At 39.0% G+C, this 16638-nt stretch overlaps 1 protein-coding gene across 2 annotated transcripts in view; it reads right to left on the reverse strand.

Annotated features, from left to right (window-relative positions):
* Positions 1-13083: 13083 nt before the first annotated feature.
* dmxl1 (Dmx-like 1) overlaps positions 13084-16638 on the reverse strand; it is a 78863-nt gene continuing 75308 nt past the window's right edge. For both annotated transcript variants that reach the window (XM_018090697.2, XM_002931732.5), the window contains exon 43: positions 13084-14730. In XM_018090697.2, the coding sequence (XP_017946186.2) occupies positions 14506-14730 (225 nt within the window). In that variant the 3' untranslated portion in view covers positions 13084-14505. The remainder of the gene's footprint in view (positions 14731-16638) is intronic.

The raw sequence follows: 16638 nt of genomic DNA on the forward strand, positions 1-16638 counted from the left end.
CCATCGGGGGGGAAAAGGGGCACTATTGTACCAGGCCCGGAGAAATCATCGTCACAACTGGGGCCCAGCTGCATTGCGAAAGTTATGTGAATATCGTAATTTACGTATACAGGTACAGAAAAACGTAAACAATTTACATAATTGCTGCAAAAACTGCCTAGGAGCTTGCATAACTTGCCTACAAATTTAAGTAACTTGCATATCAAGCTAAAGACAATGCAGAGAAGCTTGGGGCAGGCAGGGGCAAACTCTAACAATGAATTAAAAAAACTGATGGTAAATTCCACTGTCCCAATGAACTGACTGACTTAAGCACATTAATTATTAATTTGAACTATTCATATGAACTGATTATAATAGCGTAATGTCAGCTGTTTATATTGGGATCTATTTACTAAATTATATGAGTGCCTCCTACATGAATTTTTTAGGAATGACTGCTTATTGGCCCTCACAGCAATATCATTGGGCTTACGCAATATATGTAACTTGTGCAAAAACTCTTGCGGCTTTCAAAGAACTTACATAATTTACATATAAACTCCACTGACCCCCCGTAATTAAAACACTCACTTATTAGCACATTAATTATTTTTACTGTTTTTATTAACTACAACTGACCCCTATGCACCCCTATTGCACCCCTGGGCCCCTAAACTTACGCATTTTATGTAACTTATTCAGAAACATACATAACTTTCATATCAAGCAATGACAGCGCAGAGCAGGGGCAGGTAGGTGGGAAGGGGTTAAATTTAGGGCAAACTCCACTGACCCCCAATAAACTGACTGTTAATTAGTACATGAATTAATGGAACTAAACTGCTTATGAATAGTATAAAACAGGGGTCCCCAACCTTTCTTACTTGTGAGCCACAGTCAAATGTAAAAAGACTTGGAGAGCAACACAAGCACCATAAAAGTTCAAGGAGGTGCCAAATAAGGGCTAAGATTGGCTATTAGGCAGCCTCTATGCACACTATCAGCTTACAGGAGGCTTTATTTGGTAGTGAATCTTGTTTTTATTCAACCAAAACTTGCCACCAAGTCATGGGTTCAAAAATGATGACCTGCTTTGGGGGCAACGAGAGCAACATCCAAATTTAGTCTCTAACCTCTGGAAAGTGACAGCAGCTCAGTGCTGTAAATCAGTGATTTTGTGTTGTGAAGCAAAAAAGAAGTTAGGGAAATACTGGGGACATATTCTGAGGCACAAATCTTCCTTGCTAAAGGGTTGTGGTCAGCATGGACTGGCAAAGAAGCCTAAACATAAAATGTCTAGTTTACTTCTTTTTAAAAGAACAGTAACACCAAAAAATGAAAGTGTATAAAAGTAACTAAAATATAATGTGCTGCTGCCCTGCACTGGTAAAAGTTGTGTGTTTACTTCAGAAAGTCTACTATAATTTATATAAATAAGCTGCTATGTAGCCATGGAGGCAGCCATTCAAAGGAGAAAAGGCACAGGCACATAGCAGATAACAGATAAAACACTATTGTATTCTACAGAACTTATCTGTTATCTGCTATGTAACCTGTGCCTTTTCTCCTTTTTTCCAGCTTGAATGGCTGCCCCCGTGGCTACACAGCAGCTTATTATATAAATTATAGTAGTGTTACTGTAGCGAACACACCAGTTTTACCAGTGCAGGGCAACAGTGCATTATATTTTTATTACTTTAAAGCTTTCTCATTTTTTGGTGTTACTGTTCCTTTAAGCTTTAGTTCTCCTTTAAATACAGTCTATTGTTATAGAGGGGATAGTCACCAGGTAGTTTCTATCAGTGTGCAGAGGGTGCTGCAATAAGTGTGCTCAGCCCCAGTATCCCATAGTCCTTAATCATAAGCAAGGAATATGTTCAAACACAAAACTCCCATTGTGGAGCATATGTAACAGATGAATAGTTTTATTCCATTTTATTCCACTTGTTGGTGGCTTTTATACCTAAATTCCCGTATGAGAATTATAAAAGCAATAAAGTAATCAATTATTGAAGGAATTAAAAAAGCAAGAAAGCAATCAATTATTGAAGAAAACATAAAAGCCATAAAAGCACTGATTTATTTTTAATGTGTATTTTTATTTGTTTTTTTATTTGTTTTATTCTGCTTATTTTTATTAGATTGGCCAGCCACTTATGAACTGTGTTTCTAATTTTATAATTACATTTATAAAGTCAAATTTATTAATACCACATATTAAATTTTTGCATATGTAACAAAATCAATGAGAGCAACCATTGCTGACACATGCTATTCCCCTTTCACTCTCATTATAATCGGGGCGCTTCTGCCATTAGGCGAGTTGAGAAACTCGCCTCAGGCGGCAGAAGCGCCCCAGTTACCAGGGGCGGCAAAAAGCCGCTCCTGGTAACTTTAAGAGCCGAATTTCCGGTTTTTAAACCGGAAATTCGGCTCTTCTAGTTCAGAGAGCGCAATTGGTTATATCTATAGAGAATGTTTTGTGCAATAATAACATCAACATACAAGAGTACATCAATAATAATATTAATAATGGCTGCACTGCACAAACCCAGGTACAGGTTTAATTTTATAAATAAAATATTTATGCTCAGTGAATACAGATACACAAGGACACATGCAAGCTAATGGTACAGTGCTGCAATATATATAAATAGTGCTATAAATAAAGATACATATATAGGGCAAAATTTTGCATAGAAGCGTCTGAGGGTATGTGTCTAGGGTGGCAGGTTTAGGTAGACACCATGTCCCCAGTTCCTGCCAAATCCATTGGAAGAGCTGAGTTTTAGGGGGAGTATCCTAGGTGATTTGCTCATGTGTCAGGTGTTAGAGGGGACTTGCCTACAACAGTGCCACATATTAAGCATCATTGTTTATTTTTAAGAGTTTATTAATTATTTCCCTTCATTTCCCAGTTTTCAAATAGGGGTCACTGACCCCATAGCCAAGAAACTATTGCTCTCTGAGGCTACAATTTTAATGTTGTTGTTTTTTTCTTACCTTTCTATTCAGTCCTTCACCTTAAGTGATCAGCCATTGATGTGGGATGTAGAGACCCCCATTCAGTTCCCTGTGAAAACTTCACCATTTAAAATGTAGGGACTCATATGGTTAACATGCCCCTATGGCTTTACATCCTACAACTTCCTTAGTCTTGCTGTTACTGGGCAAAGACCCATGTATCAGTTTAGAGTTGGCTTATTGGTTTTTGGGTTGACCACACCTCTTGCACTCTCATATAGTGTTTAGCAGGAGGGTGTGTCTTCCTCTTTGGCTGCATCTGCTGACCCAGGTGGAAGTTTCACTGAGCCTGGGATCAACAGGGCTCCAGTAAAGCCATAGTTTGCCCTAGAATTATCATCCTATACTGTAGTGAAGTCGGGAACAGGGACCCCGTGAATGAGGACCAGTTAGATAGTTACTCTTATCAAACACTTTATAGGAAAATGAGATAAGAGAGGGAAGGAAGCAAAAGCAGTTTTGGCTCCACCAAGAAAAGTAGCTGGACGTACTCTTACATACAGGCACTGTTGCCTTAGCGTAGGGCCACGGTTAAGACATAGGAGACAGGCAGTATCTGAACCCTGATCCATAGTTGGCTGTGGGACCCTGAAGGCTAGAGGTATTCAACCTAAGGATTGTGGTATCCATCCTGAATGTTCCAAAGGGTGGCCAAGCTGACCAGTTGCATTGACCCTGCCCAGACTCATATAACAGCTGTATGTGAGTATATTGCCATAACCCTGCATATTGATTGTAATAAACCACTTTTGTTGTTCAACTGCAAGAACCTTCTGGCACCCATTTATTACTCTGCACTGCACACAGCTACAGTGAGTTTTAGTTGCACTACACCATAGCTCAGTTGGTCACTTCCACATAGCGAAGGCCCATCCTGAAGGATTGAGTCACATGTGCCCCATGCTCTAAAACCTATACTAGCCATGGTTTGACTGGTTTACTGCCAAATAGGGGTTAAATATAAATACGCTTCTAAAAATCCCATAGAAGTGAAGAGAAAAAGAGAAATCATCTGCTGATGTCCTGGCATACTCAGTGCACCTATAATGGCTACCTTGCTTGCTATAAAGCACTTTGAGTCCCATGAAGAAAACTGCTATGTAAAGGATTCACTTTTCCTTTTATCCCTTATATTCCAGTCTCTCATTCAAACCATTGACTGGTTGCTATGATAAATAAGACCAGAAATGCCAACGCAGACAACTGCTAAACAAAAAACGAAATAACTGGAAAACCTGCAGAAATAAAAAAAAATTAACACCATACTAATAGTTATTTAAAGGTGAACTACCCCTTTAACAATATAATTTAACATTATGTGCCCTAGGTGCCAGCCAAATTGAGTATGTCCTCATATATCTAAATAGAGCCCCAAGATTCCTATAATTGCCACCGATATTTATTGTTTTATATATATATTGATATGTATATTATTTATGAAGTTATAAACTAAGGCATATAAACATTAATTCTATCACCACAAGTAGGAGCACAACACATCAATACCTTAATAGCAAATAGCAAAATGTATTTCTCAAGTGGCACCAAATTATCATCTTTGCACCTCTTGTCAAATCTGTCATCAATACACATGGTCAGATTATTTGTTAACCCATTGAAAGGTGGCCATACACGGGCTGAAAAAATCTGCCAACTTGGTCCTTCTGGACAGGCCTGCCTGACTGATGTCTGGGGGAGAAATTCAGCAGGTTTGCATCTTTGTGGTGATGTGGATCCTTGTCCCAACAACCTGCACAGCTCCAATTGTGATTTGATCGTTAGCCCAAGGGCCCTCCTTGAGAATGAGTGGATTTTCTCATGCATGGCCAGTTTTACTAAGGACAGACTTGGAGTTGGACTGGTCACTGGGACACAAGCCCCACTATCCACACCTGTATTCATCTTCTCTCTTTCCTCCTTTTTTGTATTTTTTATCCCTATCTTTTGTATTTTTGCTAACTTTTTGCTATTTTCATTACAACAACCTTCTTCTAGTCTCCTCTTCTAAATTGCTAATTCAGTTTTCCCTTTACTTCTTAAACCCCATCTCCTGTTTCTCATACGTTCTCACATAATTTCTTTCCCTTCCCTCTGTTTTTTTTAGTTCTCCCTACTGCTCCCCAACCTGTTTTTTACAGTCTGATACTTTAGTTTCTTATCCCTATCCCTTTGTAACTCCATCCGGAGCAGGGAACCCATAAGGGGGCTATATGGGGTGCTGTACAGGGTCAGTAGTTAATAGGAACAGTGCTCACATAGAAATTCTGGCATTTTGCCCCTTATTTTATGATACAGACTGAAGTGCACTGGACTCAATTTTTTTTTTGGGGGGGGTGTGGCATACCATTTCTTTATCGGGAATTTCTAATGATGAAGGGAAGGTGTTTTCCCCAGAAAAGTCAGGGGTGAAGTGCCAGAATTTCTACATGTGTGCTGTCCTATTACTGACATGGTGATGTTTAGCTACAGAATGTGCTGGCAATGTAGGAGAGAGGAAGGTGAAAGACTGATCCAGTGGTTGTTGAGAGACGGGATTAGGAGGCCCGATGATGAGCAGAAGGACCACTCAGTGGAGGCAGCTGTAAGGCTGGCCATGACATGCAGGTTCTTATACTGAACAGAAAGGCAGCCATAGTTATAAATAGGCTGAGATCTATGCCATGCAGGCAGTCTTTGTAAGCAGCGCAGTCTATGTAAGGGAAAACTGAATTGTAGCCTTATGCAGGCCACGTCAGAACCAAGCAAACAAGCTCACTTAAGGCATAAAGAAGTTGTTACATGACAGAAAGGCAAGCAACAGGGCAAGGAATCAGAACTGCATGCCACAAGCACTTCACATACAACTCTATAAAAAGCCAGTAAGGTTTTGTTCCAGAATGGTGCCTGAAATAGGTTCTAGGAGCAGATCTTGCAATGAGTGACAACTCCCAGCTAAGCTCTGCTCGGGATAGATTATCACAAGACACAAAAAATGGCTGAAGGAAGTCCTGACTCAAATCTGACTGAGATTGTAGCAAAGCCTGATAAACAGTTTTTATGATTATAGTTGACTGATGGAGAAACAGGTAGAAAACTGTGGTCTGTTTTGCCCCTAAACTCATATTGCCAAGAAAGTGATGGATTGACCACTTAGGACAGTTGGTGAGGGCAGCAGATAAAATAGCATTTTATAGTGGTGAGCTAGTATTAAAAGCGGGATACTTAGTTCCCAAGAAAACAAATCATCTTGCATTAATAATTAATATATTGTTTGTGTAGTCCTTATTGTGTAGCCACATCTATTTCCTTATTATATCCCTGGATTACAGGCCCATTTGCACCCTAGCCATATTCTCCTTCTGGGTTTAATAGACTTATCCATGCCCTTCAGATATTACACAGCTATTACTACTGTATATGCAGCATGCAGAATCCTGATACCTGTGCAGATTTCATAACAATTTTTTTGCTTTCAGGATCGAAGGATTTATTAAGAGGGTCTTTGTTTTAAAGCAATATCCACCTTCATTATTCTGTCACTTGTTTGTATAAAAATGTTCATGCTTGGAAACCTTTGAATGTTGCTACAATAAAGCAGTTTTGCATATGTTATGTTGTTTTTAATCTTCCATTTTATTCACTGTATAATTTATTGACATGTGTATGGGGTTAACACTCGAGATGGGTGTGGCCGGGTGTGCATTTAAATGTTGGGGGGCACTCTAACAGCTGCTGATGAAGTGACGAGAAGACATGAAACGCGTAAAGCTGGATGTCTGTGTCTCTGCAATGTTTTTTAAATGAATTAATAAAAGTGACTTTTTAACTAATTTGGAATCCCAGTGCTCTGTACATATATTTTGTTTGGACTGATGAATTACGCCTGGATCGGGGGTGTTTGGTGACGTGATAGCACGGGCTCCTAATGCAGTGGAATCGTTCCGGTGAGTGCTCCCCTTGTCATTTTAGTTTTGCATTATAAAATGAGCAAAAACTTGTCTGCATCTATATCAGACCTTATTCAGCAGCTGCAGGGAGTTGCTTATTGCAGTTACAGTAAAACACCTTTGGTAGCTCTATTAAATACATTTTTTCTAAATAAGCTTTTTTTTAAAAAAACTTGAAATTCAATTGTTGATATATCAGCAGATTTATAAAAAAAACAGAGTTTGCATTTTTTATCTATTCGAGGAATAAAGCAGTGACCAACCACAAATGCGAATACTTGCCCAAGTATTTTTCTGAAAGTCAGAATTTATTTAAGAATAAAACCATGAAAAGTCACCAGAAAAAAACTCAGCAAGTAAAAGCTGGCGATGTTCTATAGAAGTCAGTGGGATTTGTCTTAACTTTTCTGCCTCCAATTTCCTTAATCATGTGACCTAAAGTCATGCTGAGAAAGGCTCGGATGATCTGGGATTTGGGGCATCCCTACTCTAAGGGGCACATTTACTAACCCACGAACGGGCCGAATGCGTCCGATTGCGTTTTTTTCGTAATGATCGGTATTTTGCGATTTTTTCGGAAAAATGTCGCAACTTTTTCGTTACTAATACGATTTGTGCGAAAAAACACGAGTTTTTCGTAGCCATTCCGAAAGTTGCGCAAAATCCGGCGATTTTTCGTAGCATTAAAACTTGCGCGAAACGTCGCACCTTTTAAGTTTTAACGCTACGAAAAAGGCGCAACTTTTCGCGCAAGTTTTAACGCTACGAAAAAATCAGCAGATTTTGCGCAACTTTCGGAATGGCTACGAAAAACTCGCGTTTTTTTGCGCAAATCGTATTGGTAACGAAAAAGTCGTAAAGACGCCGAAAAAATCGCAAAAAATACAAAAAAGTCGCAAAATGTTCGTTTTCAAATCGGAATTTTTCCAATTCGGTTCAGATTCGTGTCTTAGTAAATGTGCCCCTTAAGGTTGTACTACTGGGTTAAAAATATATGCCATTTTTGTATTTTCCTTAAATTTGAATAAGCAATAACCTTTCAAATTTCTATTCAGCAGAATCTTTTGTGGAGAATTTTGCATTTACCTGAATCCAAAAATAATCGATTTGGTGCATAATTTTCAAGGATGCACATTTGTGATTGCATATTTCATTATATTCCAGACCTAGGACTGTGTTGTCATTTGTTCTGTCAGGTTCCATTGCTATGTAACCAGAAATGGCAAAAATATCTGATCAAATTTAAAGTTTTTTTTTGTTCAAGTATTTTTGTGTAATTCCACTTCTCAACATGAGAAGCCATACCATAGCTCTTCACGTAGATTGGGGGGTGGTGGACCGTACCATTTTATACAGTAGGGGATGGACCATACCACTTGATGCAGATGGGGGTGGAACCGTACCACCTAACTTAGAAGGGGGGCAGACTGTACCATTTTACATCAATGGTGGCGGACCATATAATTTCACGTCAATGGAGGGTTGGACCATACATACCAATTTACATGGATGATGGGGCGCAAACTGTACCACTTGATGAGTATGGGGGGCCGGACTGTACCATATTACACTATGCAGTGTTTGTTTTCCCCAAAATTCCAGAGAATTGCGGCCAGAAAGGGACAAAGAATCTGATGTAATTGTGCTGCGCCTCTAGAGTCTCTCTAGCAAACTCCAACAAGCCCAGGAAACTGCACATACTGTTTGCCAAGTAAGAACTGTTACGTTAAGGGCCAGTCTTAAGGCCAGGGTTGAATATATAATTTTATTTCAGGGCCATAAGTCTGCTTGCCATGGCAAGTTGAACAGCAGTCCTGTGCCTTTTAAATCCCATTCCTAACTAGAGTGCTGGGTTGTTCAGTCTGATCTGGAAGAATCCATTAACTGCTTGTGCTGAGGGGAGAGGAATAAAAGTGCTACTGTACTGTAATCTGCACTAAGGCATGGCATGTCCGGGTACATACACAGCAATGCTAGAGAACATGGTCCCATGTGCAAATACAGGAAAGTCAGTTGCAAGTTTCCTTGACATGTTAGCCAATTACTCACTAATATTAGTTATTTATTTAAAACATATTGCATTTTCTAATAATAATTTTTTTTTTTTTTATATAAAGTCATGTAGTCTGTTGCCTTTGTTCCTGACCTTAATTTGGATTTCAACATTTCTTATGATGAGGTATGATGAGGACATCTTGTGGCCAATAAGGTTTTTTTCATGGCATTTTTTTTTTTTGTTTTCCCTTTAAATAATATCTCTAATTAGTTTATGTAGAAACAAAACACAATTCTGACCTATGTTTAATGTCAAGCTACATTAGTTTGTACATATTTCTTTTTGTTGTTTACATTATACTGTACATTACTTATATATCAGTTAGCCTTGGAGTTCTGCAACAACCTCCTAAAAGGCTATGTAAACCCCCTCAATAAAATTGAATCAGTGAACACTTTAAATACCAGCCACTCCTGTTGTTCAAAGGTTAAAGGAACAGTAACACCAAAAAATGAAAGTGTTTTAAAGTAATTAAAATATAATGTACAGTTGCCCTGCACTGGTAAAACTGGTAAGTTTGTAACAGAAACGCTACTATAGTTTATATAAATGAGCTGCTATGTCAACACGGGGGCAGCCATTGAAGCTGGGAAAAAGGAGAAAAGGCACAGGCACATAGCAGATAACAGATAAGCTTTGTAGAATATAATGGGGTTTTATCTGTTATCTGCTAAGTAACCTGTGCCTTTTCTCTGGTAAATGGCTGCCGCCGTGGCTACACAAAAGCTTTATTATATAAACTATAGTAGTCTTTCTAAGGAAAACACACCAGTTGTACCAGTACAGGGCAACAGTACATTATATAGTAATTACTTTTATACACTTTCATTTTTTGGTGTTACTGTCCCTTTAATAGTACAGGTGCCCATACAAGTGTCGATATTTTCATATGAACGAGGTTTTGTGCAATATTCAGAGCGTGTATGTTGGGTTGACAAGGCAATCGATATTGGCAATGCCTTGGATAGCGGTCATCTCGACGGGCAGGTCTGAAAATTTTGACTGGGCGGCTTTGAAGGCGCCTGAACATCGTATGTACGTTAATGCTGAATTGTCAGGAGTAGAATGATATTGTTCTACCTGCATATCTGATGATTCAAGTCTCAACGTTAGTGGAGTGGACGGATGGTCTTTGCTGCAACCAATGTTTAGTTTCACCATGTAGAAATGACAGGATAGTGGATCATATATTTATATTTAATGCTTTGTTGCTACATTCCTTCCCCAACTTTTAGAAAGTTCTGACTATAAACTGTAAAGCAACAAAGTTAAAAGAGAACATTTTAGATAATATAAACCTGTTGAGGTTATTTGCATGGATGATTGGGTCATTTTTTTATGGACAATAAAAATAAAACTTCAAGATCCTTTAAAGGTGTTGTTCATCTTCAATGTCCAAATCTTGTTAAACCACCGAAAATGTTCTCAGCGTGTTAGAAAATCCATTTTACTTAAAGAAAAAAAAAAAAAAAAAGTACTAAGCCCATTGTTAGAGCTATTTTTTATAGCTGTTAAATCAGTCCTTCTGTCTCTCTGATCAGTTTTCTGAAGGGATGGGAGTGGCCTATGTTGAACCTGACACACTAAGAACTTCCTATATGCTTAACTCATCACGTCCAGGCTTTGCCCTTACTTTTTTCCTATTGGACCAATTCATTGGTTGGTTGTACACACAAAGCAGTTGCATAAATTGAAAGGTCATTGGTTAATTTCTCCCTTGCAATGGCATAGGCAAACAGACTCAGCATATCACTGTTATGTTATACTGTTATGTTAGCTTTGCAGCACTATGTCAGAGGAAGCAGTGTCAGACTGACAGGAGACACAGCCAATAGGAGTTAAGTCTGCTGCCAGTACTATGCGTGACATCATATATGGAAGTAAAAAAGCAACTGTAGTGTTTATAGGGTCACTCTCCTTGGGGCATTAGCCTGAAGGATTCAGTTGCTTGAACTGAGAGTGCACTATCCTAAATTTTAGCCAGTGGGTAAACAGGCAAAGAAAATTCACCAATGAGAATTCTACTATTAAAAAAACTTAATTAAAAATGCAAATGCACTATGTCAGCCATCTTGCTGTTATCTTACATATAGAGATAATTTTTCTTTATTATATTACACTGGAATCAAACCTAGGAATAAGGGACAGACTTGTTCACTGCTGGGAAACTGTGCTTATTACTCCAATTGCACATAGAGCATCATTTACACAGATCAGCTGGGATTCTCATTGGAGGATTATTTGAATTTCAATGCAGCCGCTGGCCCTGGAAATTTGGGGGAAAGTTTTGGAAGTGTTTTATTGTGCAATACTGCTTTAAGAACACAACGCTGATGTTGCTGGACTACAGCTCCCAGCATGCCACAACATTCATTGATGTTAAATTGTTCTGGGATTTGTAGTCCTGCAACAGCTGAATAAAGTTTGCTTGAGCCATGCACTGCAGCAGGGTTTACTACCCCTTTAAAGGGTTGGCTCACCTGTAAGTTAACTTTTATATTCTTGATCTTCATTATTTATCTTTTATAGTTCTTGAATCATTTGCCTTCCTCTTCTCTTTCCAGTTTTCAAATGGGGGTCACTGACCCCAACAGCCAAAAACTATTGCTCTGTGAGGCTACAATTTTTATTGTTATTGTTACTTTTTATTGCTTATCTTTCTATTCGGTTCCTAACCTATTCATCTTTCAGTCTCTCATTCTAACAATTATCTGGTTTCTAAGGTAAACAAGACCCTAGCAACCAGATAGCTGCTGAATTACCAAACTGGGGAGCTGCTGAATAAAAAGCTATATAACAGAAAAACCATAAAAAATTAAAAATGAAGACCAATTGCAAATTGTCATAGAATTTCAATGTCTACCTTATACTAAGGGGCAAATTCATCAAAGTACGAGTTCGAATCTCGAAACGGGTAAAAATTCGGATTAGATACAATAATTTCCAATGATTGGAATTGTCACGAGAATGCTTACGTAAAAATCGTAATAGTCACAATAATATCGTATTGGATCCGAAAGTCACGAAATTTTCGTATCCGAACGATCATAAACGGCGGGGAAAACCTTTCTGACTTTGATCTTTACTCCAAACCTTGACATATTCAATGTTCAAACGTTTTAACTTGTACCATCTACAACTCATTAAATGGAGACTCTAAAGCCTTCAAAGAAAAGAACATCATTTCTACTGTCAAAACAGCCTTAAAGAATAAGTAAACCTTTTTTTTTTTTTTTTGTATCAGTAAAATTACTCTAAACAGCCTCCAGAATTACCTACCTTTGTCCCAGCATTCTCTCTGAGCTGGTTCCTCAGTCAGAAGGGGATCGTTTTTCTTTGCTCCTTGTGCAGAGTGAAGCCCCGCCCCCACTTCTTGTTCAGGTCTCTCATCAAAAAAAAAATAACCCGGCTAATGCACAGACTGGCTCCTGCTGCCTCCAGGCATGCTCAGAAGGCTCTCCAGGTCGACTACAGATAGTTGAATTGAAGAGAGAACTGAACAGGAAGTGGGGGCGGGGCTTCACTCTGCACAAGGAAGCAAAGAAAAACGATCCCCTTCTGACTGAAGAACCAGCTTAGAGAGAATGCTGGGACAAAAGGTAGGTAATTCTGGAGGCTGTTTAGAGTAATTTTACTGATAGAAAAAAAAAAGGTTTAAGGCTGTTTTGACAGTAGAAATGATGAGTCTGTGCTTGGCATCTTGAAAATAGGAGCTTACTAATGCATTCTTGAGCGCAATATTTAACCTAGCTTTAGAAAGTAGAGTCTATGTTGCAAATCAAGGGTCATCCAGTAGCACAATGACTGAAAGAACACTTCAATAAGCACCTAGAACAGACAAAAGGATGGACTGTTCTGAAGCAGCCAACAATGAATCCAGATCGAAATCCCATTTTACACTTGTGTAATGATCTAAAAACGAAGTTAAGATGTATTGTTCTACTGTACAATGCTGTATATAGAAAATGATCCCACTGGTCAACCCAAAGGCAAATTAACCAATCCTATACCCCAATATCAGCATGGGTTGTTATCTATATGATCTATTACAAATACTAGTATTAGCTGAAACAGAAGAGCCAGTGTCATAACAAGTTAAATGGTCTGTGTATGTTTATTTAAAAGATGTTTACTTCTTGTATTTACAGGACAAATCACATCATTTTGAATTCTTCATTATAAACATAGAAATTAAAACATACAGTTTGTTCCCAATGTTCAGACCTAAGCTTTACATCTTGCCCCCAAAAGCTCCCCCTGCCCAAATCAATATGCTGAGATTCTCCAGACCCTCGCATTCAGCACTGTAAAGCATTACTTACTATGTTATTGCACTTCATCAGTTTCCCCACAAGTCATCTGGAACTGTATATGCGGCTTCACTAACATTTTGTATGATGAAAATACTAAAAAGTCTTCCTATTTACAGTAAAGAAAAGCCAAAGAAATAACGTCCTGAGATTATTTTTTTTACAGCCTTCATATAGAAAGGAAACCTATAGGGCCAAGTCCTGGAACAGAGACAGGGCGCTGGTAGCCTTTCCTTGTTATACCATCTTATAATCTTTCACACACACAATTATTTTAACCCTTTTGTGTTTTGCCATATGAACACAGAAATCATGTCTCCTAAACATGTTATTTGGTTAGTTTCACCAGTAATACTTATACTATGCCTCTTCAGTAACGAAAATATACCTTTAAATGTCTAAAAAAACTTTTAAGAGCTGTAAAAAGTGTAGCTCTTTGTGCTCTTCCTAGTTTGGTCAAACATTAAGTTAGCTAATCTACATTTTGGCAAAAAAAAGAAGCTTTTTATTCCAGCCGCATATATATTCCTTTTTACGCTTAAGTATCTAGCCCACAATATCAGTAACAGATACGAACCAGAAGGCAAGGCGTTCTACTGAGCTCCATCTAAGCTCCTGAAATGATTGCTTGGTACTAAAGTTATCCAACAAAAGGCAAACAGCTGGCTGCTTGGTCAGGAAACCAAACCCTATGTAGGTACGTTATTACCTAAACTGGTTGTTTAGCCTGAAAGTTGCGTAGCCCTAAAATATAATTTAAATCACTTATATATATATTTATATAACTCTATATAATATTATATTCATGGAAATCATCAAAAGTGTTACATATGTTTTTAAAATATTTTCTAAATGTGCAGATTGTTTGTAATCAAGTTAAAAACAAAAGTAAACTAGAATTTAAAAGAAAAACAGATTTCAGCAGCACAACATGTATATGTATATATATATTATTTACATATTCATTTGTCTTTCCTAGTTAGGCTTCATTAAGGCATCAGTGCGTCGGGCAGAATAACTCCCCCAAAATAAATAGAAACCAAGAAAAGCACTGTGATTGTAGTGGCACATGTAACTTATCATTGCACATTCCACTTGACGCCATTTTTGTACAATTCTTTTTTAACCCCTTAAGTGCCAGTGCAGAATAATACATCATGGGACCACTAAGACTTTAAAGTTTCCCACCATACAAAAAAAAAGATTATTAAAGCACAAATTTTACATCGTTTTTTAGGAGGTCATTAAGTGTACTGTAACGATCTGGCAATATTCTCATTTTAACTGTGCCATCTGCTCCACAAGAGAAGATGTGATTGGCTGGCCCAGTCTCTATTTGCATGACTCCTGTTCCAATGTTCCTGAAGATAGACTGGCGAGCGTGCTCATTTATGAAAGTGTGCATCAAATTTAATGTTGTCAGATTCCAAACCTAGAAAAAGCACAATTTACAGTATAAGTTTCAGTCCTGTATATTATAACTACCAATGCTCTAGAACAGTGCTGTCCAACTTCTACGGTGCCGAGGGCCGGAATTTCTATAGCATACATGGTGGAGGGCCGCTAATGGAAGCCAGTTTTGACCACTCCCCTTTTTGAAACCACACCCACTTCAAACCACACCTATTTTATCACAATGGTGATAGCACAGCAAAATCCCAAATGCTTGGTCCTTACTGTGGGGATATCAACCATCATTCATATGTGAAAGAATTATGTCATATTAAGACACACCCTTAAATTCCATATGCCTCCTGCTCCCCTGTGGATAGCAGAGCAACCCCCAGTACATAATTACACAACTTTGGGACCATTTAATGGCTATTTCCAACTGCTAACAAACTCACACAACAAACCCTTGCCAGGTTCGCCTCCCACAAGCAGCATAGGGCAAGCAGAGTATGGCACACACAGGCAGCACTCTGCCTCTCCTATGCTGCCTGTGTGTGCCATACTCTGCCTGCCCTACCCTGCCTGTGTGTGCCATACTCTGCCTGCCCTACCCTGACTGTGTGTGCCATACTCTGCCTGCCCTATGCTGCCTGTGTGTGCCATACTCTGCCTGCCCTACCCTTCCTGTGTGTGCCATACCCTCCCTGATCTATGCTGCCTGTGTGTGCCATACCCTCCCTGACCTACCCTGCCTGTGTGTGCCATACTCTACCTGCCCTATGCTGGCTGTATGTGCCATACTCTGCCTACAGTACCTATGTCTGAGGTGTGAAGAAGGGAACAATGTGGGTGATTACAGTCTGAGCCTGAGGTGTGAACACTGCAGGGGGGAACAATGCAGAGATTAAATGGTGTGAAAAACACAGGGGATTACATATTTAAACAATACAGGGGGATTACAGCCTGAATCTGAGGTGAGAACCATGCAGGGGGCCAGTTAATCTCAGTACTGATACCATTTAATGCTTACTCAAAGGTAAGCCATCAAAGCAGCCAGACAGGTGGGGGGCCACACAGAGGGGGGCGGGCCGCGGGCCGCCAGTTGGACTGCACTGCTCTAGAACATGTTGGCATATTACTTTGACAGGCCAAACAGGGCAGCTTTTTATTGTTTTTTTTTTTCTCACTTTTAGGTACTTACTTCAAACAGGTTGGTGGGAGGGTGTTATTAATCACTTAGACTTCCACTTTTTATTTATTAGTTGTGCACCCAAGAGAATGTCTAGTGGGCAGGAGAATTATGGATCTTTGACAACAATAGCTGCTATGTTGTTTCTTTAACTATTTTTAAGGCACTGGCACACAGGGGAGATTAGCTGCCGGACTAATCTCCCCAAAATGCCTTCCCACTGGCAAGAATCTGAATCGCTGGTGGGGTGGCATACCTGTCATTTTGGTTTTCTGAAGTTGCCTCATGAGGAAACTTCAGGCAAGTTCGGAAAAGTCTTTATGGTGGGAAGGTATTTCAGGGAGACTAGTGGCCCATGGTAGCAAAGATTTATTGCGGGCGACTAACCTCCCCATGTGCCACAGTCAAGTCTCACACCATTGCAAATCATGCCTATAGGTACTTAGGGTCTGTGTGGTGCAAAGGTGGGTTAAACCCCACCCAGGTTTAGGGCCCAAAATCCAACAGGGCTTATATGGCAGGTAGCCTGTGACCAGAAACTAAAGTAAAAGTTGACTTTGTTGTTTGGAAAGTCCAGCAATACCAGAAAATAAAAATGTTTTCAGTACATTCAAATATAACTTCCTTCTACACCTACTGCCATCATTATTATGACAGTTATAGTTAATACAATAGCATTACAAAATATAGATTGTAAGCTCCTGTAGGCAGGGCCTTCTGATTTTATTTTTTTTATTTTTGAACCCTTATTCGTTATTG

The sequence above is a fragment of the Xenopus tropicalis genome, chromosome 1 (assembly GCF_000004195.4).
Source record: "Xenopus tropicalis strain Nigerian chromosome 1, UCB_Xtro_10.0, whole genome shotgun sequence".
NCBI lineage: Eukaryota > Metazoa > Chordata > Amphibia > Anura > Pipidae > Xenopus > Xenopus tropicalis.